Here is a 27,089-nt window from a genome sequence, read left to right on the forward strand (position 1 = left end):
CGCCCGGTATATAACACACTTCTAAGGCAGGAATGGAGGGTTTGCCGCCACTACTGATCCTTTACCTTTTTTCCCTGCCTGCAGGTATATTGGAGGCGCTTATTGTTTTTGTGCCAATAGTTTGTAGGTAGCCCAGGAGGCCACCACCCGCACCCTGCGATATGCCACAGGCCCAGCATCATACCTGGTCTCCTGCCTCTCCAGGTATGATGCCGGGCCTGTGGCATATCGCCGCAGGGCGCAGGTGGTGGCCTCCTGGGGTACCTACAAACTACTGGCACGAAAACAACAAGCGCCTCCAATACACCCGCAGGCAGGGGAAAAAAGACAGGCAAAGGATTAGCAGTGGCAGCAAACCCTCAAAAGATGACCTGCTGGCACGAGCTCTCTCCTTGCGATGGGGCGAGCTGCTGGACAGATGGAGCCAAGTGGGGCTGGTGATCTACCTCTGACCCCTCCGCGATCTACCTGTTGGACATGCCTGCTCTATCACCATGATTGCCTGCATACTTCAGGAAAATCCTCTTGTAGGCTCTTTATAGAACATGCACTTTTTATTGTGGCTTTCAGTGTGGCATGAGAAGAAAGGAATAAAAATGTATATATAATAGTAATACAATGCTAAAGGAAGAGTGAAACTGAACATACCTTCTCGCTGTTCAGCTGTCAGTTGCTCCTTAGGAAACTCAACATCAAATGTAATAATTAAAGAACCTCGGATATTATTGTTGTCAAAGTTGGGCAACCCTTCTCCTTTTTTCCAGATCTTGGCACCTGGTTTGGTGATCTTATCACGGATTATATGAACCTGCAATGTGAAGAGTAGCACAAGTCATTCCATGTGGAATGATATGGTGTTAACAGTATCAATAATAATATGGAATAATACAATTCACTGAATCTAAAGATGCGGTACTGATTAACACTATGCTGCTATATGTCAACAAATTCTCATTATCCACTCTCACAAATGTTGAATTCTTATACTATCAGTGTGAATCAATCTTGAATATGTCCAAGAGATCTGCTTTGTTCAGAACTTTCATGTATATACTGTAATAAAACAAGATTTGCAAGCAATTTATGATGCCTAGTTCCCTTCTAGTTTTGCCAATCTTTGTTACATTACATGCCTATTTTTGTATTCTGCCTTTACCAACTCTAGTTTGAAATGTATTGCATAGTAAAAGAAATGGAAGTATACTTCCAGGATAGTATAAGAATGATAGTATAAGAATTTCTAATATATACCTGTAATATAAATATCTCAAACCACGTAGGTTCTAAACTTTATCTGCCCAAATATCTTCATAAAAAAGCTGACAGCCAAACCAACTTAGACGGTATTATCCTATTATTCATTCAAAACATATTTTTTTAAAATAAAACAGTTTTGATACAGATTTAAAATCTTTCTTTTTAGGGGTGTGGCTTGGCTGCAGCGCAAGATGGACATGTGATCTCGCAGCTCTTCCCTCAATAGCACTATTCGGTTAATCTGTCAGCAAAGGAGATCAATTTTTCTTTCTAAAATTGAATAATTTACTTAGTAACATCTTCTACAGCACGTATGGCTTCTGGGATGACAGACCAGATTAGATACAGCGTTTGCTATGGGGGCACGGCTAAACTGGTCCCACCAACTCCATCAAAAGTGCCTCTCCCTAAGGACACATCTGAGATGTTAGAATAAGTGTTATTGGAGCTGAAATCTATAAAGGAACTGCTTCAAGATAATACAATCAAGCTAAATACTTTACAAGAGGAAGTTCATATTCTCTCTCAGCAGTATGTGATGCCCGGACTGAGTAGTTAGAACTTCGGGTTTCAGAGGCAGAAGGCAGTTTGAATCAGTTTAAAAATGACCACAAAACATTGGCTCGTTTAACCAAAGAACTGGAAGATGCCAATAACCAAAGCAGAATAAATAACATCAGGTTAATGGGTCTTCCAGAAGGAGTAGAGGGCTCAAAAGCCAATAATTTTCTTAGAGGAGTTGTTACCAAAGCTGCTCTCCCTCAAACTGAAATACCCATTGGAGATAGAGTTCACCATATACCTTCACGTGCATATCACAGACAAAACGGTCCCAGGCCCTTGATTTTCAGAGTACTTCGTTTCCAGCAAGCTATGGATATTTTAACTACTGCCATACAAATTAAATCTTTGAAATGGCAAGACACTAAAATTCTCCTTTTGCCTGACTTTGCTAAAGCAACTGCTAATCTGAGGAAACAGTTTCTGCTTCTTCGACCTCAGCTGCGGCAGTTGGGGGGCTAATTATGGTCTTCTATATCCGGCTGTCATGAAGATCACTCACCTCAATAAAACTAGTCACTATGAAGATCCGAATAAGCTACAAGAATATATTAATCAGCATCTGGATCCAATGACATAAGGGAAGAACTGGATTTATTTTATTTAGACTTTGTTTTTTTAATGGAAAGTCATATAAATGTTCGGGACTAATGTTCTGGACAAATTGTTAATATTAAACTTCGTCGACCTGAGTTTAATTTTGCAGCGAAAATGCTTTTGGTGGAAATTGGATTAGGTTTTACTAAGAACCAGCGAAATATGTGATTGTAAAGGGGGCGGAACTTCAAGGCTCCCTGATGTAAACAAGAGAAAGCTTTATTATATCCTCGCAGGATTGCTCTGGAAAAGCATCCAAGTTCTACTAAGCTTTCCTGTAGTATAATATATGCTTTGCCTTATTCCCAACTACCTTCACAAAATTCTTGTGAGAAACGGTTTCTGTTTGGCAGCCTGAATGTGTGATGACGCCCTAGGAGAGGTCTGTGACTTACTGCTCAATATTTGCAGGAGAGTGTGGCAGCGTTATCCTGCTGGCCAGAGTGCCCCTTCTCCTGTTGATTCTTCCAGGATGTACTACAGTATGATCTGCTTTCATGCTTTCTAGTTGCTGGGCTGGGCAGGTTTGCTCTGTTTACCTTCTATAACTCTTGTACTCAATGCATTAGTGTTGTTTCTCTTCAGGATCCAGAGTTCAGGGAATCTTGGCTGCCCAGCTGTAGAGAGTGCTCTCCAAACTGAAGATTGGTGTGCTTTCTGAAGTCATGACTGTAACAAACTGAAGTGTGGATGTCTTAAGGAAATGAGACACAGAGCACTCAGTATACCAGTACTTCTGCCAAGGATTGGTTCAGGCTACTTTGGTCACTAACTCAGTATACTACTTTCGTTGTTGTTTTAAAACTATTCCTGTATTAAGTGGTTCTTTAAATATGATTGTATTATCTATTAGTTATTAAATTCCATATTTATTTTATTTTGTTAGGTAATAAATCAATTTATTATACATGCTTAGGAAGTTATACGTTATCATTAATATCATTTATATTTTCTTTGTTTCAGTTAATTTTTCTTATTATTGATTTATATATATTTTTTATTTTTGTTCTGGCAAACTGAATCGATAACTTATTCATTAAGTTAACAGTTGATATTAACTTAGGGAAATGTTTTCTATTTATTAAATAGATGTGATTTATATTAATTAATTCTTCAATACTTAATATTTAAACTGGGAAGTTAATTAATTTAGGGACATTGTCATACTAATTGCTATCAATTATTCTTCTACTTTGCCTTTATGAATTGACATATTCCCTTGAATAGATTCAACTTGTTCAATTAGATAAGAACATAAGAACATAAGCAATGCCTCTGCTGGGTCAGACCAGAGGTCCATCGTGCCCAGCAGTCCGCACACGCGGTGGCCCAACAGGTCCAGGACCTGTGCAGTAATCCTCTATCTATACCCTTCTATCCCCTTTTCCAGCAGGAAAATGTCCAATCCTTTCTTAAACCCCTGTACTGTACTCTGCCCTATTACGCCCTCTGGAAGTGCATTCCAGGTGTCCACCACTCGTTGGGTAAAGAAGAACTTCCTATTCTCCAGGGAAAAGAGACCCAGTTTCTCCAATCTCTCAGCGTATGAGAGGTTTTCCATCCCTTTTATCAAGCGTGTCGCTCTCCTCTGAACCCTCTCGAGTAACGCCATATCCTTCCTAAGGTACGGAGACCAATATTGGACGCAGTATTCCAGATGCGGGTGCACCATCGCCCGATACAATGGCAGGATAACTTCTTTTGTCCTTGTTGTAATACCCTTCTTGATTATGCCTAGCATTCTATTTGCTTTCTTAGCGGCTGTTGCGCACTGTGCCGTCGGCTTCATTGTCATGTCCACCATTACCCCCAAGTCCCTTTCTTGGTTGCTCTCATTCAATAATATCCCTCCCATCGTATAGTTGTACCTCGGGTTTCTGTTTCCAACATGCAATACTTTACATTTCTCAACGTTGAACTTCATCTGCCATCTCGCCAGCTCTAGCTATTTATGTCCTTTCGCATATTATCATCATATTATCATAATATAGATAGTTTTTTATATGAGTTGAGATATTGTAAGATATTAGATTTACGTTACTTTAGGGAGGAATTTTCAGTGCTTGGGGGAGCATATAGATTGCGGGTCTTCATGCGTGCACTTAAGTTTACATGTTATTTTCAAAGGGTGGGTAGGGGAGGGTTGCGGGATTTTAAGGGCTCCTTTTATCAAGCTGCACTAGTGAGGTTAACGCATGCGATGTTTCATCACGCGATAACCCCTGCGCTGGCCAAAAACTACCGCCTGCTCAAGAGGAAGCAGTAGCGGCTAGTGTGGCCGGCGGTTTAACGCACTCTATTATGCGCATTAAACCGTTAGCACGGCTTGATAAAAGGAGTCCAAAATGTTTGTGGTCCTAGATGTGTGTGGAATTATTACTGAATCTGAAGGGAATTAATTGGAATATTGAAAGTTTAATTTTTTTGACTCTAATAAAATGGCTTTAAATTTTTTTCATTAAATGTTAATGGATTCAATCATGAGAAAACAAAAAAAACTCTGTGGAGTGACGATGCTCCCAAATGGACTTTATTTGAAAGTATCAAAGTTCCAAAGGTACACTAAAATCATCCACATAAAATAATTCCATCCACATAAAAGTAAATCATCCACATAAGAGCCTTAAAGGACCTAGTCCGCTAGGGATACAGGACCCAACACGGTCCGCGTTTCGACAAAAAGTCTTCTTCAGGGGTCCTATAAATAATGAGGGGTACATTAAGAATGCATGTAAGTTATGAATAGTAGTGGTGATAAAATGTAAAACTGTGAATGATATCTGGCATGCAAAGAGTATGAAAGATATGTGATAAAAGGACACAGTGATGTAAATGGCACTAATAAAAATGAGTTGGTGAAAAAGGTGATAAATGTCATAAAAATGTGAAAACAGAAAATATTTGGATCTATGCAAAATGCAGAGTGAAGTGAAAAACTTAATTGCATTATAAAAACGGTGGACGTGCGAAGACCATGCTAAACAAATGATCAGTGAATACTTATGTTTGAACAAGCTAGAAAGACACAAAGGGAACTGTATAGGACAAAAAAAGGAAGAGGAATACATACCCTGGGGGTCCTATAAAGGTGTGTACGTGGGAAACTAAAATAATATTGAATTTAAAATTTCAGAAGTTAAAACCATATATAAAACTCTATACTACTGCCAAGTTTAAGATTAAACATATTAGCAAAGCCATATAGAATGTTTTTAACAAAGCTATGTAGAATATTTTAAAACCCTAAAACAGATACAGATGATAGATGATAGAAAAAAGGGGGCCATGCAGTAAAAAAGAGGGGGTGAGATCTTCCAATAAAGAGGCTAAATTGAAAACCTAATTGAAAAACTAACAGGTCAAAAGCCATACAAGTTAGCATACCCAGTAAGCTGTGATTAAAAGAAAAATGGTGAGAAGGAGCCACAGAAAAGTGATAGTGGGGGATGGGCTCAGAAAAGGAACCATGCTGCACATTACTAAATAACACTAAAAAAGATAAGGAATATAAAAATACATAGCTGAATACTGCTAATTAAAAGAAAAAGCCAGAGGAAAAAACCAAAAGAGAGTCATCCAGTAAACAATATGGAAAACATCCAGTGAAAGTTAAGAGGAAAAATGAAAGCTGAGAAAAACGAAATCTAGAAGAAATCATCAGAGATCCATGACATCCTTGAAAAGTGCAGTGTAAAAGAGTTGTGCAGTTTTAAACAAAACAGAAGCAGAAACCAAATTAAGAACCAAAGTAAAAAACGAGTGAGAAGCACTTACCAATTGTGTGGTGAACCAGAAGTGAGACGCTGCTTGCATTTGCAATGGAAAGGGAGTGCATTGAAGGAGGAGCAATTAAATATGCAATCTGATTGGTGGATTGTGCCACAAAACAAAAAGAAAGAGGGGGGAAAAGGAAACTAACAGAACTGAAGTAAGTGAATGCTAGTTAAAGTGAATTGTTTCAAACACATATTAAAAGTTAGGTGGATGGATAGAAAAAAGAAGGATTACTAGAAAAAGGATAAACATCAAAAAAAGAACATCAAAGTACACTATGAATTGCATTACAGAAATTAAAACGGACCCTAATTAATGGAACATTCCATGTAACAGGAGAGGAGAAGAAATGGGAATTGCTGAAATGAATGAAATTAGTCAAGTGCAATGTAAAAAAAGCATGAACACATATTAAGAATATGTTTTTAAACATATCAGTGAAGGACTTTGATAAATGAACTTTATATAAAAAGATGAAAGATTTCAAATATAAAAAAGATTAAGATTTTCCATATATTATATCTGCCTACATCAGGAACAGAATAAATGACATGATTATAATGAATTACAAATAAAGATATGAATATGCATATAGAAACATAAATATGCAAATATGGATGTGTGTGTATATATATATATATATATATATATATATATATATATATATATATATATATATATAAGTGAATGTGAGTATAAATATGTGTATTAAAAGTATAAATATCATAAATATACATAATGATTCTATGTGGAATATAAAGAATTTCTGCCTTAACCCTCTAAAAGCAGTCATATATAGAGAAAGATGTTCAAGGAATGTGTCCTATACTATAACAACAAATGATTGGTTTTTGGCATGGCTTAGTTCACATTGAACATATATAAGAATGCTTAACATACAAAGAAAGTTAAAAACAATGGTGTATGAGAAACTTATAAACATGTTAAAATAGAAATATCATAATAATAATCAATGATTCATAAAAAGTAATTAAAAACATACATAAATATCATTACTGAATTCTCAATAGACATTAAAATGCAAAACCCATGGAGACATATAGATTGCATGACATATCAAGCCACTTAATGAAATTCAATTCCACATGAACATGATGAATTAAATTATCATACATAAAGAATCATTGTACAGTAGGCATTAAAAGGTTATGTAGTCATAAAATGTGATGAACAAGAAATCTAAAGAGCCAAAATGGCATGAGGGTCATAATAAATATCAGATAAAGTATACACATAAAAATGTATTATATATTATATTTAATATAAAACCAGTTTAGAATAAATATATTAATGTTCAAAGAAGAGAGATATAATCTATATCCTGATTAAGGCCTGCAGGAATTACCGTATTTTCACGCATATAACGCGTGCGTTATACGCGTTTTTACCTACCGCGCATACCCCTCGCGCGTTATATGCGTGAGCGCGATATACAAAATTTTTTTTACATAGTTCCCACCCCGCCCGACGCCCGATTCACCCCCCCCAGCAGGACCGCTCGCACCCCCACCCCGAACGACCGCTCGCACGCGCTCCCACCCGCACCCGCATCCACGATCGGAGCAAGAGGGAGCCCAAGCCCTCTTGCCCGGCCGACTCCCCAACTCCCCGACAATATCGGGCCAGGAGGGAGCCCAAACCCTCCTGGCCACGGCGACCCCCTACCCCCACTACATTACGGGCAGGAGGGATCCCCGGCCCTCCTGCCCTCGACGCAAACCCCCCTCCCTCCAACGACCGCCCCCCCCCAAAAACCTCCGACCCCCCCCCAGCCGACCCGCGACCCCCCTGGCCGACCCCCACGACACCCCCACCCCCCCTTCCCCGTACCTTTGGTAGTTGGCCGGACAGACGGGAGCCAAACCCGCCTGTCCGGCAGGCAGCCAACGACGGAATGAGGCCGGATTGGCCCATCCGTCCCAAAGCTCCGCCTACTGGTGGGGCCTAAGGCGCGTGGGCCAATCAGAATAGGCCCTGGAGCCTTAGGTCCCACCTGGGGGCGCGGCCTGAGGCACATGGGCCCAACCCGACCATGTGCCTCAGGCCGCGCCCTTGGTGAAAACTAAGCGGCAAGCATGCTCAGACCATTGCGCATGCTTACAGAGCTGGGAGCAGGGCAGGGCGGGCGAAAGGAGAGTCGGGACAGCACACGGAGAGGCGGGGCAGTGCACGGAAAGTCAGGGCGGGTGAACGGAGAGTCGGGACAGCGCACGGAGAGTCGGGGCAGTGCACGGAAAGTCAGGGAGGGTGAACGGAGAGTCGGGACAGCGCACGGAGAGTCGGGGCAGTGCACGGAAAGTCAGGGAGGGTGAACGGAGAGTCGGGACAGTGCACGGAGAGGCAGGGCAGTGCACGGAAAGTCAGGGAGGGTGAACAGATAGTCGGGACAGCGCACGGAGAGTCGGGGAGGGCGAAAGGAGAGTCGGGGTGGCCAGAGGAGAGTCAGGGCGGGCGAAAGGACAGTCGGGCAGCATGCGTGGTATACCCGTGAGCGCGGTATACAAAAGTTTTTGTACATAAAATCGTGGTTTCTGCGCGCTATACCCGTGTGCGCGTTTTACACGTGTGCGCGTTATCTGCGTGAAAATACGGTATGGTGTCCATTTCGAAAATCGCCCTCTGCTCTGATTGTAAAAGTAACTGATTAATATCACCTCCCTTCTGTCGTGGTTTAAATGTTTTGAAAACAAAAAAATAAAGATCGTCAATGGTGTGATCCATTTCTATCCAATGAGTGACTAATGGAGCGGATACTACTTGTCTTAAGATACAGCTGCGATGTTCTATAATTCTAATCTTTATTTTCCTCTTGGTTTTCCCGATATATAGAAGGTCGCATGGGCACTTGATTATGTAAAGTACATTATCTGTATTACAATTGCTATTAAAGTTAAGTTTGTATTCTTTTTTGGTTCTTGGATGTTTAAAAGAATGAATATTCGAAGTATGTTTACAAACGGAGCAGCAGCCATATGGTTGGTGTCCATGGTGCGTTTCATATTTTCTCTTGATCGTAGGTAGTGCTGAAGAAACTAATCGGTCTTTCAAGTTCCAATTTCTGGACAAGGCAATAGTGGGCTTGATGTTACCAAAGCACTTATGTAGAGTAAGAATATGCCAATGTTTAATTAAAATATTGCGTATATCATTGGATAAATGAGAAAACCTAAGAGTACAGACGATATCAGGCACTTTTCTTATTTTCTTTCCAGTCAGTAATAAATCTTCTCTGTGTAGCAGTTTGGTTTTCTGATAACCTTCTTTGATCTCCTTCTTTGGATATCCTCTCTGTTTGAAACGATTAGTCATAGTTATTGCTTGTGCCTCAAATTCAGACGGTTTTGAACATAATCTTTTTAATCTTAAAAATTGGCAATATGGTAAGTTATTTTTGAGCTGTGGCTGATGAAAGCTCGAATAATGTAAATAGTTATTTTTATCAGTTGGCTTCTTATAAATACTTGTTTGGAAGAAATATTTGTCCTTCTGAATGAGGATATCAAGAAAAGGTATACGGTTGAAATCATATTCCATTTTAAAGCGTAAATTGCTATCACAGGAATTTAACCAATTTAAAAAAAATCATACAATCTGGAGAAACTTCCTTTCCAAATAATAAAAATGTCATCAATGTATCTCTTGTACAGTCTAACTTCTTCCTTAAAAAGGTGATCACTAAGGTGTTCTCTCTCAAACTGTGCAACGTACAGGTGTGCTATATCAGGAGCCATGGACGCCCCCATGGCTGTCCCCTTGATCTGAATATAAAACTTATTTTCAAAAGAAAAATAGTTTTGGGTAAGTGCAATTGTTGCAAATGTGACAATAAGTCTATTTGGTATCCTTAAATCAGTTGTCTTCAGTTGGAGTGTCTGTTCAATAATTTGGATAGCTGCTAACTGAGGTATATTAGTATACAATGATTCAATATCTAATGTCACCAGAATAAGATCTTCCATACCACTGTCGAAATTGTCTAAAATTTCAATCATGTGAGCAGAATCTCTAACATGCGAATCAATCTGGGGAACAAATGGTCGTAAGAAGAAATCTACAAAGTTTGACAGTGGTTCTAAAACAGAATTATTACCCGAAATAATAGGTCTTCCTGGAGGATCAATAAGAGACTTATGAATTTTTGGTAAAATGTATATGGTTGGTATGGTTGGATGATGGGCTAAGGGGACCTGCAAAGGAAGTGGAAGTAGTGGGACCGTTGGGAAACAGCGATCATAATATGATCAAGTTCAAGATGGAAGTAGGAATACTGAAAGGAAAGAGAACCATAGCGACAACTTTTAACTTCAGGAAGGGTAACTACGAAGCAATGAGGGGAATGGTAAAGAAGAAACTTAGGAACACTTCCCAAAAATGGCAGACGGTAGAACATGCCTGGTCCTTTTTCAAAGACACGGTGAGCGAGGCGCAAAATCTATATATCCCCAGATTCAGAAAAGGGTGCAACAAGAGTCGAATAAAAGACCCGGCGTGGATAACTAAAATAGTGAAGGAAGCGATAAGCAATAAGAAAAATTCATTCAGAAAATGGAAAAGGGACAAAACTGAGGTAAACTGGAGAGAGCACAGGAAGTATCAAAAAGAATGTCACCGTGTGGTTCGAAAAGCCAAAAGAGAGTATGAAGAGAGACTAGCCAGGGAAGCACGAAATTTCAAACCGTTCTTTAGATATGTTAAAGGGAAACAGCCGGCTAGGGAGGAGGTGGGACCACTGGATGACGGAGACAGGAAGGGAGCGGTGAAGGAAGAGAAAGAGGTCGCAGAAAGACTTAACATGTTCTTTTCATCTGTATTCACAAACGAAGACACAACCAACATACCGGAACCTGAGCAATTCTTCAATGGAAATCAAGCACAAAAGTTAACATCCATAGAAGTGAGCCTTGATGATGTGCGCAGACAGATAGAAAAACTAAAAACTGACAAATCCCCGGGTCCGGATGGAATCCATCCAAGGGTGCTGAAGGAACTAAAGGAGGAAATAGCGGAACTACTACAGCAAATTTGCAACCTATCTCTGAAAACAGGTGTGATTCCGGAGGATTGGAAGATAGCCAACGTTACGCCCATCTTTAAAAAGGGATCAAGAGGAGACCCGGGAAACTACAGACCGGTGAGTCTGACCTCTGTTCCGGGGAAAATGGCGGAAGCACTAATAAAAGAAAAAATTGATGAACATTTTGAAAAACACGAACTTCTGATAACCAGCCAACATGGTTTCTGCAGGGGGAGATCGTGTCTGACCAACTTATTGCACTTCTTCGAGGGAATTAACAAACAAATGGACAAAGGAGACCCCATAGACATCATATACCTAGATTTCCAGAAAGCCTTTGACAAGGTGCCTCATGAACGTCTACTCCGGAAACTGAAGAACCATGGGGTGGACGGAGACGTGCATAGATGGATCAGAAACTGGTTAGCGGGTAGGAAACAGAGGGTAGGGGTGAAGGGACACTACTCAGACTGGAGGAAGGTCACGAGTGGTGTTCCGCAGGGCTCAGTGCTCGGGCCGCTGCTATTTAATATATTCATAAATGAAATAGAAACAGGAACAAAGAGTGAGATAATAAAATTTGCGGACGACACCAAACTATTTAGTGGAGCTCGGACAAAGGAGGACTGTGAAAAATTGCAAAGGGACTTGGACAAATTGGGAGAATGGGCAGAGAGATGGCAGATGAAGTTCAATGTTGAGAAATGTAAAGTACTGCATGTGGGAATCAGAAACCCGAGGCACGGCTATACGATGGGAGGGATGTTATTGAATGAGAGTACCCAAGAAAGGGACTTGGGGGTAATGGTGGACATGACAATGAAGCCGACGGCACAGTGCGCAGCGGCCGCCAAGAGAGCGAATAAAATGCTGGGGATAATCAAGAAGGGTATTACAACAAGAACAAAAGAAGTTATCCTGCCGCTGTACCGGGCAATGGTGCGTCCGCATCTTGAGTACTGCGTCCAGTATTGGTCACCATACCTTAAGAAGGATATGGTGTTACTCGAGAGAGTTCAGAGGAGAGCGACACGACTGATAAAGGGGATGGAAAGCCTTTCATATGCTGAGAGATTGGAGAAACTGGGTCTCTTTTCCCTGGAGAAGAGAAGACTTAGAGGGGATATGATAGAGACTTACAAGATCATGAAGGGCATAGAGAGAGTAGAGAGGGACAGATTCTTCAAACTTTCAGAACATAAAAAAACAAGAGGGCATTCGGAAAAGTTGAAAGGGGAGATTCAAAACGAATGCTAGGAAGTTCTTCTTTACCCAACGTGTGGTGGACACCTGGAATGCGCTTCCAGAGGACGTTATAGGGCAGCGAACGGTACTGGGGTTTAAGAAATGATTGGACAATTTCCTGCTGGAAAAGGGGATAGAGGGGTATAGATAAAAGATTACTGCACAGGTCCTGGACCTGATGGGCCGCCGCGTGAGCGGACTGCTGGGCGCGATGGACCTCAGGTCTGACCCAGCGGAGGCATTTCTTATGTTCTTAAGTCAAGATGCCAGCAGTATGAGCATCTTCTACCAAAGTTTTAATTTCTTCCAAAAGTGTAAACGTAGGATCTTGATCCAATGGAAGATAAAATTTCTTGTCCTCGATTTGTCTTTTTACTTCAATAATGTACTTTTCTCGATCCAGGATGACGATGCCACCACCTTTGTCAGCTGGTTTAATTACTATTTCGAGATTAGTTTTTAATTCTTGAATCACCTCTAATTCAATATGATTAAGATTATTTTGATATTGATATTTTCTTTTCTGGCTTTCTAATTACTCGATGTCCCTCATGACACAATTATAATATGAAATTAGAAAGCCAGAAAAGAAAATATCAATATTAAAATAATCTTAATCATATTGAATTCTGTTTTAGAACCACTGTCAGACTTTGTAGATTTCTTCTTACGACCATTTGTTCCCCAGATTGATTCGCATGTTAGAGATTCTGCTCACATGATTGAAATTTTAGACAATTTCGACAGTGGTATGGAAGATCTTATTTTGGTGACATTAGATATTGAATCATTGTATACTAATATACCTCAGTTAGCAGCTATCCAAATTATTGAACAGACACTCCAACTGAAGACAACTGATTTAAGGATACCAAATAGACTTATTGTCACATTTGCAACAATTGCACTTACCCAAAACTATTTTTCTTTTGAAAATAAGTTTTATATTCAGATCAAGGGGACAGCCATGGGGGCGTCCATGGCTCCTGATATAGCAAACCTGTACGTTGCACAGTTTGAGAGAGAACACCTTAGTGATCACCTTTTTAAGGAAGAACTTAGACTGTACAAGAGATACATTGATGACATTTTTATTATTTGGAAAGGAAGTCTCTCCAGATTGTATGATTTTTTTTTAATTGGTTAAATTCCTGTGATAGCAATTTACGCTTTAAAATGGAATATGATTTCAACCGTATACCTTTTCTTGATATCCTCATTCAGAAGGACAAATATTTCTTCCAAACAAGTATTTATAAGAAGCCAACTGATAAAAATAATAGCTTTTATCAGCCACAGCTCAAAAATAACTTACCATATTGCCAATTTTTAAGATTAAAAAGATTATGTTCAAAACCATCTGAATTTGAGGCACAAGCAATAACTATGGCTAATCTTTTCAAACAGAGAGGATATCCAAAGAAGGAGATCAAAGAAGGTTATTGAAAGGACACATTTTAAAGGATAAGTTTTCTGTCTCTGTCCATGCTGGAAGTAAATGTTCGTGTTTACTCTCTTAATGGTTTGGGAAGAGGTCATTTAATTTATGTTAACGAAGTTAGCTCTCAGACAATGAAGGCTCGACCCCCCACTGCTATGTACCTGTTGAGATAGATAAAGGAAGCTTTTTACATCTTTTAGCTTTAAACAATGAGGTACATATCCTGCTCCTTTGTGATTACTTCTTTGAAGCCTATGTATCCTGTCACTAGATATGGACTGTACTTACGTCATCTGCTAATACCACTGAAGATATATAAATGAATGCAGACTAATAATAAAACAGGCTATCTCTTTAGAACTCTGTCTGCGTATCTTTCTTTCTAAGGGGAATTGCCTCCAGACGTCTGAAAAGCACAGTTACTTACCGTAACAGGTGTTATCCAGGGACAGCAGGCATATATTCTCACATGTGGGTGACGTCATCTATGGAGCCCCAGCGCGGACAGCTTTTTAAGCAAACTTGATTGAAGTTTCAAGTTTGCTACACTGCACCACGCATGTGCATGCCTTCTTGCCCACTAGAGGGCGCATCCCCACCTCGTGGTCCTCAGTTCCATAACCAGCAAAGAAGCCATATCCGGGGAGGAGGGCGGGTTGTGAGAATATATGCCTGCTGTCCCTGGATAACACCTGTCACGGTAAGTAACTGTGCTTTATCCCAGGACAAGCAGGCATGATATTCTCACATGTGGGTGACCTCCAAGCCAACCAAAAAAGGGCAGGTGGGAGGATGGCAATTTAGGAAAATAGGTTACGTAACACCGACTGGCCAAACCGGCCGTCGCTTCTGGACAAAGTGTCCAGACAGTAGTGGGAGGTAAACGTATGAACCGAAGACCAAGTGGCAGCTTTACAAATGTCCTCCACAGGAGTAGACCGGAGGAAAGCAACAAAAGCTGCCATAGCCCGGACCTTATGCCCCGTGACTTGACCATGGAGCGTGAGACCAGCCTGAGCGTAGCAAAAAGAAATACAAGCAGCCAACCAGTTGGACAAGGTGCGCTTGGAAACAGGATGTCCCAACCGATTAGGATCAAAGGACAAAAACAATTGAGGAACCTTCCGATGAGATTTGGTACGTTGGAGAAAAAAGGCCAACGCCCTCTTACAGTCAAGCGTGTGAAGTGCCGCCTCACCCGGATGAGAGTGGGGCTTCGGGAAGAATACCGGAAGAACAATGGACTGATTGAGGTGGAAATCAGACACAACCTTAGGCAAAAACTTAGGATGGGTGCGAAGAACCACCTTATCATGATGAAACACAGTAAAAGGTGGATCCGCAACCAAAGCCTGCAGCTCGCTAATCCGACGAGCGGACGTGAGCGCAATCAAAAAGAGCACTTTCCAAGTGAGAAACTTAAGAGGAGATTTGTCGAGAGGCTCAAAGGGAGGCCTCATCAGTCGAGCTAAGACCACATTAAGATCCCAAACCACAGGAGGAGGTTTCAGAGGAGGATGGACATTCACGAGACCCCTCATGAAACGAGTTACCAGAGGATGAAGAGAGAGAGATCGACCCTTGAGATGCCGATGGAACGCCGCAATGGCACTGAGATGCACCCGAATGGAAGTCGTCTTCAGTCCAGACTTAGACAGATGCAACAAATATTCCAGCACCGAAGACACGGGAACTGAACTCGGGTCCAGATGGTTCGAGGCACACCAGGAGGAAAACCTGGTCCATTTCTGGGAATAACAAAGTCTAGTCGAGACCTTGCGCGAGGCTTCCAAAATCTCCCTCACCGACTGAGAAACAGGAACCGAAGTCAAGGGGAAAGGAACCAAGCGGTCAGATGTAAAGACTGAAGATTGGGATGTAACAGTGAACCCCGACTCTGAGACAGCAGCGAGGGAAAGACAGGCAGAAGCAGAGGTTCTCTGACACTGAGTTGAAGAAGCAGGGAGAACCAGTGCTGTCTGGGCCAACGAGGCGCAATGAGAATCATAGTGGCTCTGGTCGATTTGAGATGTACCAGCGTTCTCAAAATCAGAAGAAAAGGAGGGAACGCATAAAGGAACCTCCCCCCCCAGTCGAGAAGGAAGGCATCGGCCTCGAGACGGTCCCGGGAGTACATCCGGGAACAGTAGAGGGGCAGTTTGTGAGTCTCCGAGGAGGCAAACAGATCCACCTGAGGAGTCCCCCAGTGGTCAAAGACCTCGCGTAGAACCCGGGAGTTCAGCGACCACTCGTGCGGCTGGAGAAGACGACTGAGTTTGTCCGCCAGACAGTTCCTCTCTCCCTGAATGTAAACCGCCCGCAGGAATATGTTCTGGGAGACTGCCCATTCCCAAAGGCGCAGGGCTTCCTGGCACAGAGACCAAGAGCCCGTCCCCCCTTGCTTGTTTACATAATACATAGCCACCTGGTTGTCCGTTCACACGAGCACTACTTGATCGTGCAGAAGGTGGCAGAAAGCTCGAGCAGCCAGAAAAATGGCCCGAAGCTCCAACACATTGATGTGACAAAGACGGTCCTCGGCCGACCATAGACCCTGCGTTCGCAGACCGTCTAGATGAGCCCCCCACGCGTACTCCGAGGAGTCCGTGGTCAGGACCTTGCGACACGGAGGAACGAGAAACAGCAAACCCCCTGAAAGATTGGAAGAGTTGGTCCACCAACGGAGCGAGCGTCTCAAAGAAGGAGTCACTGTCACCGGACAAGAGACTGGGTCGCGATCCTGCCGCCATTGAGAGGCCAGAGTCCACTGAGGAAGCCTCAGATGCAAGCGGGCGAAGGGAATGACGTGTACCGTCGATGCCATGTGGCCCAGAAGGATCATCATACGCTGAGCCGACACCACGGATCGCTGCAAAACTTGGCGACCTAACCGAAGCAAGGCCTCCCGTCGAGGAGGGGGGAGGAAAGAGCGGAGGCGAACCGTGTCCAGCACGGCTCCGATAAACTGGAGAGACTGAGCCGGGCACAACTGCGACTTGGGAAAGTTCACTTCGAACCCTAGACGTTGGAGTAAGATGATAGTCTGTTGGGTCGCTAAGATAACTCCCTCCTTGGTCGGGGCCTTGATCAGCCAATCGTCCAGGTAGGGAAATACCTGTAGCCCCCGAGAGCGCAGGGCCGCCGCGACCACCACCATACACTTTGTGAATACCCGAGGGGACTACGCCAGACCAAAGGGAAGGACCCGATACTGAAGGTGCAAATCTCCCACTTGGAACCGTAAGAACCTGCGGAAAGCGGGATGCACCGGAACATGGGTATATGCTTCCTTCAAGTCCAGGGAGCACATCCAATCCCCTTCCTCCAACAGGGGGTACAAAACCGGAAGCGACAACATACGGAACTTCTCCCGGACCAGGAACTTGTTGAGCTTCCGGAGGTCCAAAATGGGGCGCAAATCCCCAGTCTTTTTCGGGACCAAAAAGTAACGGGAGTAAAAACCCCGACCCCTCTGGTCGAGAGGGACAAGCTCCACTGCCTGTAGGCTCAACAAGGCCCTGGCCTCGACCAGGAGCAGGGCCAACTGGCTCCGATTGGACGGGCACGCGTTGGGTGGCATGTCTGGAGGCTGCGCTAAGAAGTTGAGCGAATAGCCCTCGGAGATGGTCCGGAGCACCCATGCGTCGGATGTAATCTCTGTCCAAGCCCCGTAAAATGACCTGAGTCGACCCCCGATGGGGAGGGGGTCCGGTGATCCTGTGGAGGGGGCTCGCCCCCAACCGCACATCCCGTCAAAAGGACGGCGCCGGATTGGACGCTCCCTGCGCCGGGGGTTTTGACTGACCTCCCTTACCCTGTTGGGGTGGGCGTCGGGGCGGAGGTCTCGAGAAGGCAGGCGTAGATTTCTGCGGGAATCTTCTCGGGGGTAGCCGAAAAGGTATTTGCGGCGGGGCCCTAGGTTTAGGGCGGACCAGGGAGGCAAGGGAGCGCTCCTGCTCAGACAGATGTTTGGTCGCCGCCTCCAAGGAGTCGTCAAACAACTCAGAACCCACGCAGGGCAAATTCGCCAAACGCTCCTGCAGATTGGGGTCCATCTTGAGGGTACGGAGCCACGCCAGCCGGCGCATAGCCACCGCACAGGCCGATACCCTCGAGGCGAGTTCAAAGGCGTCGTACACAGCATGGAATAGGTACAGGCGTAGTTGAGAGAGATTTGACATAAAGGTGACGAACCGATCTCTATGGGAATCAGGTATGATGTCTCGATAAATGGGGAGGTCCTTCACCATGTTACGCAAGTATGAAGAAAATGCAAAGGCGTAATTTAAGACCCTCGTCTCCATCTGAGAGTTAGCGTAGAGGCGACGACCAAATTTGTCGAGGGTCCGCCCTTCCCTCCCAGGCGGGACCGCTGCAGACACCCTGGAAGGTTGCGTCCTCTTGAGCGCCGACTCCACCAAGAGCGATTGGTGAGAGAGTTGCGCCCTCTCGAACCCCTTAGTAGGAATGGTCCGGTATTTCGACTCCATCTTAGACGGCACCACCGCGACCATAAGAGGGGTTTCCAAATTTCTGAGTAAGGTCTGATGAAGGACCTTATTCAGCGGAAGGCGAGGGGATTCCCTCGGGGGAGTAGGAAGATCCTGCTCCTCCAAAAACTCCTTGGTGTAATGGTAACCTGCCAACAAGTCCAAGCCCAAAGAACCCGCCATATCCTGCACAAACCTGGAGAATGACGAAGGTCTGGCATGCGGAGAAGGGGTCCGAGATCTTCCCGCAGAGAAGGGAGAGGCCTCGCGGGAGTACCTCGGCTCTCTACCCGACCCCGAGCCCCACGAGGCTCGCTCCCGAGACCTCGAGGGGGTCGGGGACCGGTCATGCCTGTAAGAACCCTTGGGGGAACCTCCCGGGGTACGAGGTACCGAGACCCGTCCCTTCCGCCCCGGCGAGGAGGCACGGGAACTCTCTCTGACAGGGGAGCGAAAAAGACTTGGGTTATCCAGGCGGAGATCCGAGGCCTGTAAGGACTCGCCCCCGAGCGGTGACTAGCGACCGCGCCTCCGAGGCGAGGCCCGAGATCGCTTGGCCTTCCTCGGACGGCGCTTCGCCCGAGGCTTGCCCGAGGGCGAGGAGCCTCGCGAGGACCTCGAGGACGAGGTGGACGAGATCCTCCGCACCCGGCGCATCCTGTCATGGGGCCGCACACTACGCTCAGGCTGGACCGCCGATGCCGGGTCCGAGGGCACAGCCGGGGTCGAGGTAGTACGAGCCTCGGGGCCCAAAGCCCCAGTACCCGAGACCGAGGTCGCCATCTGCGGGGCCGCCGAGACCGAAGCAGTCGAGGCCGAAGCCTGCTGCAGGTGCTCAATGGCCCCGGACAGCTCCGAGGCAATCAAAGCCCGGAGCAAGTCCTGGAAAGCCGGGATCCCCATCCCAGGCGGTAGCACCGAGACCGGTGGATGCTCCTCAGAGGGCGACCTCGGTCTCGAGTATTCCCTCGGGGCAACAGATTTGGACACCTTGGGCTGGGCAGAGGCAGACCCTCCCGCCGTCGAGGAGCCCGAGGATGGCTTCTTGGTCGATCCTGGAGCTGAGGAGGGAAGTGAAGACTTACCCAAGGCAGGCTTGGACGAGGCAACCAGCTTCGATGGGACCGAAGACCGAGGCGAAGTCGAGGGGCCCGAGGCCGAGGTCGAGGCCGAGGTCAAGGCCGGGGCCGAAGCCGAGGCCGAACTCGAGGCCTTCCCGGCCGGGGAATCAACGGCGAAAAGTTCCGCCATGCGGGCCCTGCGGCGTTTAAGAGCCCTTTTCTGAAAGGTGGCACACCGGGAGCAAGAGTCAGTCGGGTGCTGGGGGCCCAAGCACCGCAAACAGGACCGGTGAGGATCAGTTATAGACAATAGTCGGTCGCACCGACTACACTTTTTAAAGCCCGTCACAGGACGGGACATGGGCCCAAAAAGCGGCCGGGAACAGACGAGGTCCCACAGCCGCGGCTACCGGGAGCCCCCGGAGCGACGGAGAAAAATAAAACTTTATTTTTTTCCGATGATAAATGACAGAACAAAACAAAAGAAGAATGAAAAACGCAGCGACCGCGCCAAAAACAGGACACAGCCGCGGCGACAGAAGGCAATTTAAGAGCACAATTTTCCACAGGGCTTCTGGCTCCGCGGATGAAATTGAACTGAGGACCACGAGGTGGGGATGCGCCCTCTAGTGGGCAGGAAGGCTAGCACATGCGTGGTGCAGTGTGCAAACTTGAAACTTCAATCAAGTTTGCTTAAAAAGCTGTCCGCGCTGGGGCTCCGTAGATGACGTCACCCACATGTGAGAATATCATGCCTGCTTGTCCTGGGATAATACATGATAGAATGTTTGCAGGACGATTTCGGGACCAAGAAACGGACCTCATTCGTTTCAATTTGGGGGCTCGTCCGGGATGGACTTGACATTACCAATATTTTGTGAGTATTTCTGAATTTTTGAATTCTGTTCTTTAAAACTCACAGGTATTGGAGTCATGTTCTAACCCTTTATTTATATTGTAGGGTTTTTGGTAAACCCGCCGCGGTTACTGTTCTTTTGGCAAGGACAAATATTAATGTGGAGTTTTCGGTAAGCTCCCGCCGCGAAAATAAGCAGCTGCCATTCTTTCGGGAAGAATGAAATTAAGTGAAGACTTTTGGAAAGTCTCTATTGTGGATTTATAGAAACGTCTGCTCATTCTGTCATCTGTACCATTCTTTGCATGCGCTTCTCTCTTCTATCGCTTAGATAAGATTTTATAGAGTATAAGATTATATTGTATATTATTAATGTACCTCGCTTATAAGGTAAGGTAAGCAAAAATTTCTAGATTGTTATATTGTTTTTGTTATTGAAAAAATTCCTGCATTGTGATATTGTTTTTGGTTATAGGTCATAAAGGCACTTAGGCGGTTTACATTTAAGAGAGCTGAACATTCAGTGATTTACAATATGTGGAGGGAGTACAGATACTATTAGGACAGAGTACAGAGACTATTAGGAATCAAAATTACAAAATATAATGTTTGCTAAGAATTTCGGAGCGGACCTGTAAAGAAAAATCGCAGCTTTCCTGAAAAAAGGGAAAAAATTACAATGTACAGTTTGTTTAGAGATTCAGAAACAGCAAGAATTAGGATTTCAGAGAGCATTGTGAAAAGAAAGAGTACTTGGTGAGGTTCTGTTTAGGTGATGTATCTGTCGAATAGGGTAGTTTTTATGAGTTTTCTAAAGGCATTGTAGGTCAGTTCGGTTTTATTAATGTGACTGTCTAGCCAATGTTGTTGTTTATTTGCTTGGAGCATGAAGGTTCTGTCCAGAAAGAGGGGATATGATAGAGACTTACAAGATCATGAAGGGCATAGAGAGAGTGGAGAGGGACAGATTCTTCAAACTTTCGAATAATAAAAGAACAAGAGGGCACTCGGAAAAGTTGAAAGGGGACAGATTCAGAACGAATGCTAGGAAGTTCTTCTTTACCCAACGTGTGGTGGACACCTGGAATGCGCTTCCAGAGGACGTAATAGGGCAGAGTACGGTACTGGGGTTCAAGAAAGGATTGGACAATTTCCTGTTGGAAAAGGGGATAGAGGGGTATAGATAGAGGATTACAGTTCAGGTCCTGGACCTGATGGGCCACCGCGTGTGCGGACTGCTGGGCACGATGGACCTCTGGTCTGACCCAGCGGAGGCACTGCTTATGTTCTTATGTTATGTTCTTATGTTTTGTATTTACAATTGGTTATGCTTGGGTATGCAAAAAAGATAGCTGTTTCTGGTTTGTCTTGTTGGGTTGTGGAGTGCAAAGTGGGTTTGTAGATACGTAGGTGCTAGTCCCCAAACTAGCTTGAAACATATGCAGGAGAACTTGAATATTCTTGCCTCGACTGACAGCCAGTGCAGTGGTTTGTGGTGGGGTGACATGGTCATTCTTTTTTTTAATCCATATATCAAGCGGACAGCTGAGTTCTGAAAGATACCCAAATAAACGATATTACAATAGTCCAGGGTAGAAAGCACTAGTGACTGCACTAGTAATCTAAACGATAGTGGGTCGAAGTATTTTTTGATGGTCTTTAATCTCCATAACATCGTGAAACATTTTGTTGCCATTATATTCGTGTGTTCAATCATAGTGAGGTGTGTGTGTCCAATGTGACTCCCAATATTTTTATTGTGTTGGTAATTGGGTAATCATGGTCTTTTATATGTAGCGTTGAATTGGCAATTTTATCCGTTGGGCTTGCAAGGAAGATTTTTGTTTTTTTCTGTGTTAAGTTTCAGTTTGAAGTTGCTTGTCCAATGTTCTATTTCGGTCATTATATGAGTAATGTATTTTGAGGTTTCATTTGTTATGCTACTCACTGGGATTAGGATGGAGATGTCGTCTGCATATATGTAATAGATCAGGTTTGGTTTTGCAGTGGGTGTCCTAGAGAGGATATGTAAATGTTGAATAGGGTAGGTGAAAGTGGTGAACCCTGTAGGGCTTAATATGAATTGAATGTGAGTGAACCAGGTTGTGGATGTGTGGTATAGGTGAAGTGGTTGAGTTGGAGTCGGAGATCTGATTCTGTGGCAGTCTTTGGCGGGGAGAGGGGGAGGGCAGCCCCTCCTTCTTGTCCTCCTTCTCCTTTGTTGTAGTGACAAGCAGGCTGACTAGTTTTCAGCACTGTTTGTAGGCCGGCTGAGAACTTTTCAGCAGCTTGTTTGATACATAGACAAATTGTCTGAAATAAGTTTTTAAGAATGATAAAAGAATATTGGAAATGTTATAAAATGTTAATGTATATTCAGTGGACAGAACGAATATGATTTCTGAAACTTTTAAACGTAGAAGAGCTCCCTGTAAGTAGGTTTCAGGTTTGTTTGGGGAACTTACCGAAACAAAATGAAAAAGGGTAGAAATACATTTGTGTAATTATTAAAACAGACAGTCAGAAAGGCATATATTTAAAAACAAAACTAATTATAATGAAAAAGAAAGAGAGAAGGATCAAAACAAAAGGGAGGAAACAAAAAATAAATAATCTAGCACTTTGTAGAAAAGATTAAAATGAATAAGAAAAGCAAGAAGCAAAGTCCCATTACAGTCCTTAAAAGGACCATTATACTTCAAATGCGTCTTTAAAAAGAAAGGCCTTCAAGCTAGTTTTAAATTTATCAAGTGATGAACTTTCTCTTATATAATTTGGTGCTGAGTTCTAGACGGTAGGGGAAGTTGTGAGGGAAGTTGTGAGGGATTAATAACCTGTTGATGAAATCAGGTAGATCGGAAGCTAAGATTTTATGTATCAGTAACATTATTTTATAAGTAAATCGATGATCTATGGGAAGCCAATGGGAGTTAATCAAAAGTGGTGTGACATGATCAAATTTTCGAGCTTTTAAGTTGAAATGATTTTAATGGCAGTATTCTGAGTAATTTGGAGGCGTTATCTTTCTTTCTTAGTGATGCCTTTATATAATGCATTGCAACAGGATCAAGATACAATGCAGATAGAATTGGAAAGAGTAAAAGGTGATTTGACAGCCAGGAAAAAAAACAGTGTTAGTGCATAGGGATGTCCTGACTTTCTGTATCTAAATACCAAGGTCACTCAAACCTTCACAGCCCTGCCGGACTCCTATCACTTTCCTGTGGACTCAATTTTGGAGACGCAGGATAAGGGAAAGAAGTCAGACTCTGAATTCAGCTTGAGGTATGTGGCACCTTTGATTTTGGGCATTTGCGGCCGCCCCAATGTTAATACTACCAAAGAAGGTCAGGATAAATTAACTTTAATTAATACAGGGGCCAGAATCAGTTTTACAGATAGAGCAAGAAAAATATGGAAATTTGTGAGATTCAAGTTTCAAGTTTATTTTTAACTTATTGAATAGCTTAATTTAATTTGCTAAGCGATGTACAAATAAAAACAAAAGGTGTACACATAAGCTTATTTATAGTAAATTACATGAGTTTGACATATTGACATACAAACTAACAGATACATAAGGAAAAAAGGGCAGAACTACAATTGTATTAATAAAGCACAAAAGAAGACATGAATGGTGAAAACAATAGGAATAGGGAATAAATAAATTAAAGGCGTCTTTAAAAAGGAAGCTCTTCAGATTGCTTTTAAAATGGTTTAGGTCATTTTCTTCTCTTAAATGCTGAGGTAAGGTGTTCCATAATTGTGGGGCCATTACAGAGAAGATATCATGATGACAAGTTCCGATAACTTTCAGTGATGGAATTGTTAAGAGTTTTTGATTAATGGATCTTAAAGAACGTGATATACTATGGGGAATAAATAGTTATTAATGAATTGGGGTTCGTTCAAAGACAGTGTTTTAAAAAACTAAAAGTAGGAATTTAAAGGTAATGCGATAAGCAACAGGAATCCAATGTGATTCGATCAGGATTGCAGACAGAGCTTGATAGGTGTGGAAGAGGTTTAATGAAACCTGGACCCAAGAGGCAGGTCTTAGTGCCCATACAAATATGGATTCCCTACTTATTCAGACTTTCCTTTCTAACCTCCGTTCTCCTTTGCAGATTCTGGTCAAACAAATGATTTCAGAATGGCCCACTAGTTCTCGTGCATAATTTCAGATTGGAAAAAGGAGCAGTGTGGGTTTTGAACCCCCAAACCTCAGGTTCCTTAGGCTGTAGCGCTAACCACTACACAACACTCTCCTACGCTTTGAGATCTCTAAGCCTCGGGAAATCCTGCATTATCAGGGCCAGCTACCTACCTGGGAACCGCGCCTGTCCACTCCTCGCGGAAGAAGGGGTCACGGGTTTCGTAGGGGGCGAGCCCCTGTCTCCGATTGAGATGGTAATAATCCATCTAGAAGTACTGGATGTTTTAATTACGGAGACCCTGGTCACTGGCTTAATCAATGCCCATCTGGCCAGTGCCCAAAGCTGCCCTTCGGACGGACTTTGGTGCAAAGAGGGGAAACCCTGTATACCAGCTGCCCTTGTTATTGTTGACATGTTCTTTGTTATTGTTGACATGTTCTTCCGATAACCTGAAGTTTTTTCCCACTACAAATGAAACTGCTCAGACTATGGTGAACATTTTACTTCGCGAAATCATCCCTAGGTGGGGATGTCCCACACACATCAACTCAGATAATGGTCCTGCTTTCACTGCCAGAGTATGCAAAGATTTAGCTATCACACTCTGCATTGAGTGGAAATTTCATCTCCCATATCACCCACAGAGTTCCGGTATTGTCGAAAGCATGAACAGGACTATTAAAGATAAAATCTGGAAAGCCACAGCTGGCACATTTGTGAATGGAAAAAAAAATTCCTTCCTATTGTTTTAGCTGAAATTAGGATGTTGCAAAATTAAAATGTGTTTTTCTTTTCTTTTTCTTAGCAGCTGTTCAGATATATGCATGCCCATCCCAGTTTTGGCACTAGAATATTTCTGGTGTTTTCCAGGGATCCTCTTTGTCACTGCAGAGATAAAGACGATCCAAAGAGACATTAGCTTTTCTAAATATGAGATGGTTATGCTATGCATTATTTGTCCATATACTTTACTCATGTGTTCATCTCTGTTTTGTTTTTCTATAACAATGTGTTTATTTCCAGAGATAAGTTCAGCTATGAACACTTGACCGATGGAAGAATAAAGGGTTATTCCATGTCAAGTGATCAAGGGCTCCCTGCATGACCATCACGGATTTTGATAAAACTTTATGCACAAAGTCCCACATGTATCAAACGAACTTTGGTAAAGTTTTAGTTTCGCCTGTGGAATATTCGTGGAGATATAGCCATTTGTTTGACCCCCATACTGCAATGACATACAGTACGACAGTGACATTCTGACAACTTTGAGACACAATATCTCACGAGTTATGTTTCCAAAAAAACTGAAACTTAGCTACCCTGCACAACTTTTGGAGCTCTATTCAGTGCTACCAATAATAATTTTTGTCGAGCACTGAGTGAATGGCTGAATTACAGTAAACTTGGCCGAAAAAATTAGTGCTCCAAAAAAAGTCAAAGTTTGACATTACTTAGCTCCCACAATAATTGAGTAATAAATGCGAAATTTGGCACATAATGTCTCAGTACAACGTTGTTTTCAAAAGTACAATTTCAACCTCCAAGCTCTTTCCATTAGTTTACAAATTAAGTGTAAAGTTGCTAATTTGTGTAAAAAGGCCAAAAATAGGGTATTTTCAGCCTGCTTTTACAGAAAAATACCTTTCAGAAACTCTTTCAAATCAGTCTCATTAGAAAGAGCATATTTCAAACCCCCTAGAAAAGTGGGCTTCATTTTTCAATGCAGGTTAACAATGCCCGAAAAAGGGGGACAAAGTTGGGAGATGTCACCATAGCAACGGCCTACGTTTCAACTTACAATTATGTCACTTTTCACACTGTTTTTCCCTGTTTATTTTTACTCAAGCTTTGGGTACAATTATAGTGTTCTTAATTAATGATTATTCCTAACTAGAAATTGAGGTGATAATTTTGTTGCATGCAGATCACAAATTACAACTTGTTTTCTTTTTCAGATCCACATTATTATTAATTCAGTTTAAAATGGATGCCAACGAATCGACTAATAATAATCCTTTTCTGCCAGACTGTGCCATTGGGCAAAAATTGTTGTCAAAGTGTCATGACGGCACATTTTATTCTAAAAAATGTGGGCTCATTTTTTTACTTAATTTGTCAACCGATGAAAAATTGCTTATCACTCGGCGCTCTGAAGTTGAACTGATGGATAAAGACCAAATCTGCCTCCACCACAAAGCAAAGTATTTCGACAAATACGAATTAAAGCAAACATCGTGTTGTAATCCATTTGAAAAGAAAAATCACATTGTTCAAAGTGGATTGTTAAGTCGATCTTGCCATGTCTAATGATTTTAGAAAAGTGGCAAAAATAAATATCAAGCCAGGTCAGAAACTTTGCAGTAGGTGCAAAGCCCAATACGTTTCAATGAGTGAAGCTACTGCAGCATCTTCATCTTCAGACGATTTTGATATCAGCATCTCCGATGCAGTTGATCAAAGCTTGACTGCTTTAGGAACCTCTCCATTGAAAATTCGAAGGTTAGCTAGTAGAGATAAAGCCGGCTATGTGATACGAAAAATTGAACATGTGCAGAATGTGATAGCCAAGAAGATTACATCTGCTGCTGGAGTTTCAGCTGAAGAAGTTGGGC

The 27,089-nt window shown here is 43.1% G+C and overlaps 1 protein-coding gene across 1 annotated transcript in view; it reads right to left on the reverse strand.

Moving 5' to 3' along the window:
• DNAJB11 (DnaJ heat shock protein family (Hsp40) member B11) overlaps positions 1-27,089 on the reverse strand; it is a 593,123-nt gene that overhangs the window by 28,305 nt on the left and 537,729 nt on the right. The window contains exon 9 of the mRNA XM_033946900.1: positions 649-808. Coding sequence (XP_033802791.1) covers positions 649-808 — 160 coding nt within the window. The remainder of the gene's footprint in view (positions 1-648; positions 809-27,089) is intronic.

Source organism: Geotrypetes seraphini, chromosome 5 (genome assembly GCF_902459505.1).
Source record: "Geotrypetes seraphini chromosome 5, aGeoSer1.1, whole genome shotgun sequence".
NCBI lineage: Eukaryota > Metazoa > Chordata > Amphibia > Gymnophiona > Dermophiidae > Geotrypetes > Geotrypetes seraphini.